A 1,835-nucleotide genomic window follows, 5' to 3' on the forward strand; every position below is an offset into this window, starting at 1 on the left:
CCAAACCTTCCCTTCCCAAACCTTCCCAAACCTTCCCAAACCTTCCCTTCCCAAACCTTCCCTTCCCAAACCTTCCCTTCCCTTCCCAAACCTTCCCTTCCCAAACCTTCCCAAACGTTCCCTTCCAAAAGCACTGATGCCTTTTATCCCCTCAAGGGATAAAAATAGGGAATCTAGGCAAAAAAAAAAAAAAAGGTGCAAATCCTTTTATGTAAAGGGATATTAATGCAAATTAACTGTTAAACTCCTTTCTTCTCCTCACCTTCCAGCTGTGTTGAAAACACCCCTCCTTTTTTTTTTTTTCCCCCTGTAGCTCTAAACATAACAACTTAACAAAAAGGATCCTTAAGAAAGTTTTGTGAGGAATTTGTTTCCTTAACTGGTCTCTTCTTCCTCAGGTAGTGGCTCCAATCCTTTCCAGCATCTGGAGAAGAGTGCTGTGCTCCAGGAGGTAGGAATAATCAGGATATAATGCTGTTTAACTCTGGGTTTGTTTTCTTTCCCTTCAGGAAATGCGAATGGATAAATTAATGTAGTTAATTCAAAACCACAGAGGATGTCAATAAAGTCACTTTATCTGACGTGATCCACGTGGACATGTGGAGTCTCAGGGGGCTCTTTCTGAAGGAAAAAAGTGTTTTGTTTCTGAATAAAAAAAATGTTTTATTTTAAGGTATTTTTGTTAGTCCCAGGTGGTAGATTGAGTGGTTGTTCAGATCCAGCAAACTAAAGATGGATGAGCTGAAGGACAGGAATGTGTTCTCTGGGACACATATTTAGAATTGAGAGACATTTGGAGTTGAATGAAAATTACAAGTGACTTGGTTGAAAGTTTCCCTACCTTCTGTGGTGAAAGAGAAATAATTATAGTTGGTTTACACTAAATCAGTATTTATTCCATGTCTCCAGGCACGGATCTTCAATGAGACCCCCATAAATCCACGGAGATGCCTTCACATCCTCACCAAGATCCTTTACCTGCTGAACCAGGTAACTGTTGGAATTTCTTCCCAGCCAGAGTGAATATTCCTGAGGCTGATTCCTGCCAGCTTTCAGTGGGAAAGAACCTTCCCAGCTCATCCTGTCAGCAGGAAAACTGCTTGGCAAACTATTCCCTCTCTGGGAATGGGATTTATATTAAAACCCGAGGGGTAAACTTGATGTTTATCCCCTGGGAAAGAAGGTGAGGGAGGGGAAAATCCGCGGGAACAGATTCCTGGTGCGTGGGAAGGGATTAAAGATGGGGCTGAAAGGTGGAGGCAGCTCAGTAACAACACTGGTTTTCCTCTCACTCCTTCCATGGGAATTCCAGGGCGAACACTTCGGAACCACCGAAGCCACGGAAGCTTTTTTTGCCATGACCAGGCTGTTCCAGTCCAATGATGTGAGTACCTGGTGTTCTGCTGCTTTTGCCTGGACTTGCAGGGACTGCACAACAGTTGGATTTTTGGGATGTGGGAGGGAAGCGCCTCCGAGCCTGGAGGCGATTCCTGCTTTGGAAACAAAGGGCTGAATAATCACACGGTTCTCCTGTGGGTTGTTTGGGTGGGTTCTGAACTGGATTGCTGTTGTTAAGGCTGTGAATAATGCCAGAGCTTTCATACACAAATTATAATTATAATTGGTGCTTTTACCTGCAAATAATCCCCACCTGCTCGACTCAAACGGGAATTAAAAGGTTGCCTGTGGATCAAAAGCTCTGACACCGTCTCCCACAGCACACTCCTGGAAAAGCTGCAGCCAGGGCTTGGCCAGGGGCACTCTGGGCTGGGTGAGGAACTGGCTGATGGCCCAGAGAGTGGTGGGGATGGAGCTGCTTCCAGCTGGGATCCGTC

General features: G+C 45.2%; 1 protein-coding gene across 1 annotated transcript in view; it reads left to right on the forward strand.

The window, feature by feature from the left end:
* LOC113940899 (coatomer subunit gamma-2-like) overlaps nucleotides 1–1,384 on the forward strand; it is a gene marked incomplete at its 3' end in the record, with an annotated part of 2,392 nt that extends 1,008 nt beyond the window's left edge. The window contains exons 2-4 of the mRNA XM_027632046.1: nucleotides 399–451; nucleotides 910–990; nucleotides 1,313–1,384. Coding sequence (XP_027487847.1) covers nucleotides 399–451; nucleotides 910–990; nucleotides 1,313–1,384 — 206 coding nt within the window. The remainder of the gene's footprint in view (nucleotides 1–398; nucleotides 452–909; nucleotides 991–1,312) is intronic.
* Between the last annotated feature and the right edge of the window lie 451 nt (nucleotides 1,385–1,835).

Source organism: Corapipo altera, unplaced genomic scaffold, assembly GCF_003945725.1.
Source record: "Corapipo altera isolate COAL_440 unplaced genomic scaffold, ASM394572v1 60808, whole genome shotgun sequence".
NCBI classification, from domain to species: Eukaryota; Metazoa; Chordata; class Aves; order Passeriformes; family Pipridae; genus Corapipo; species Corapipo altera.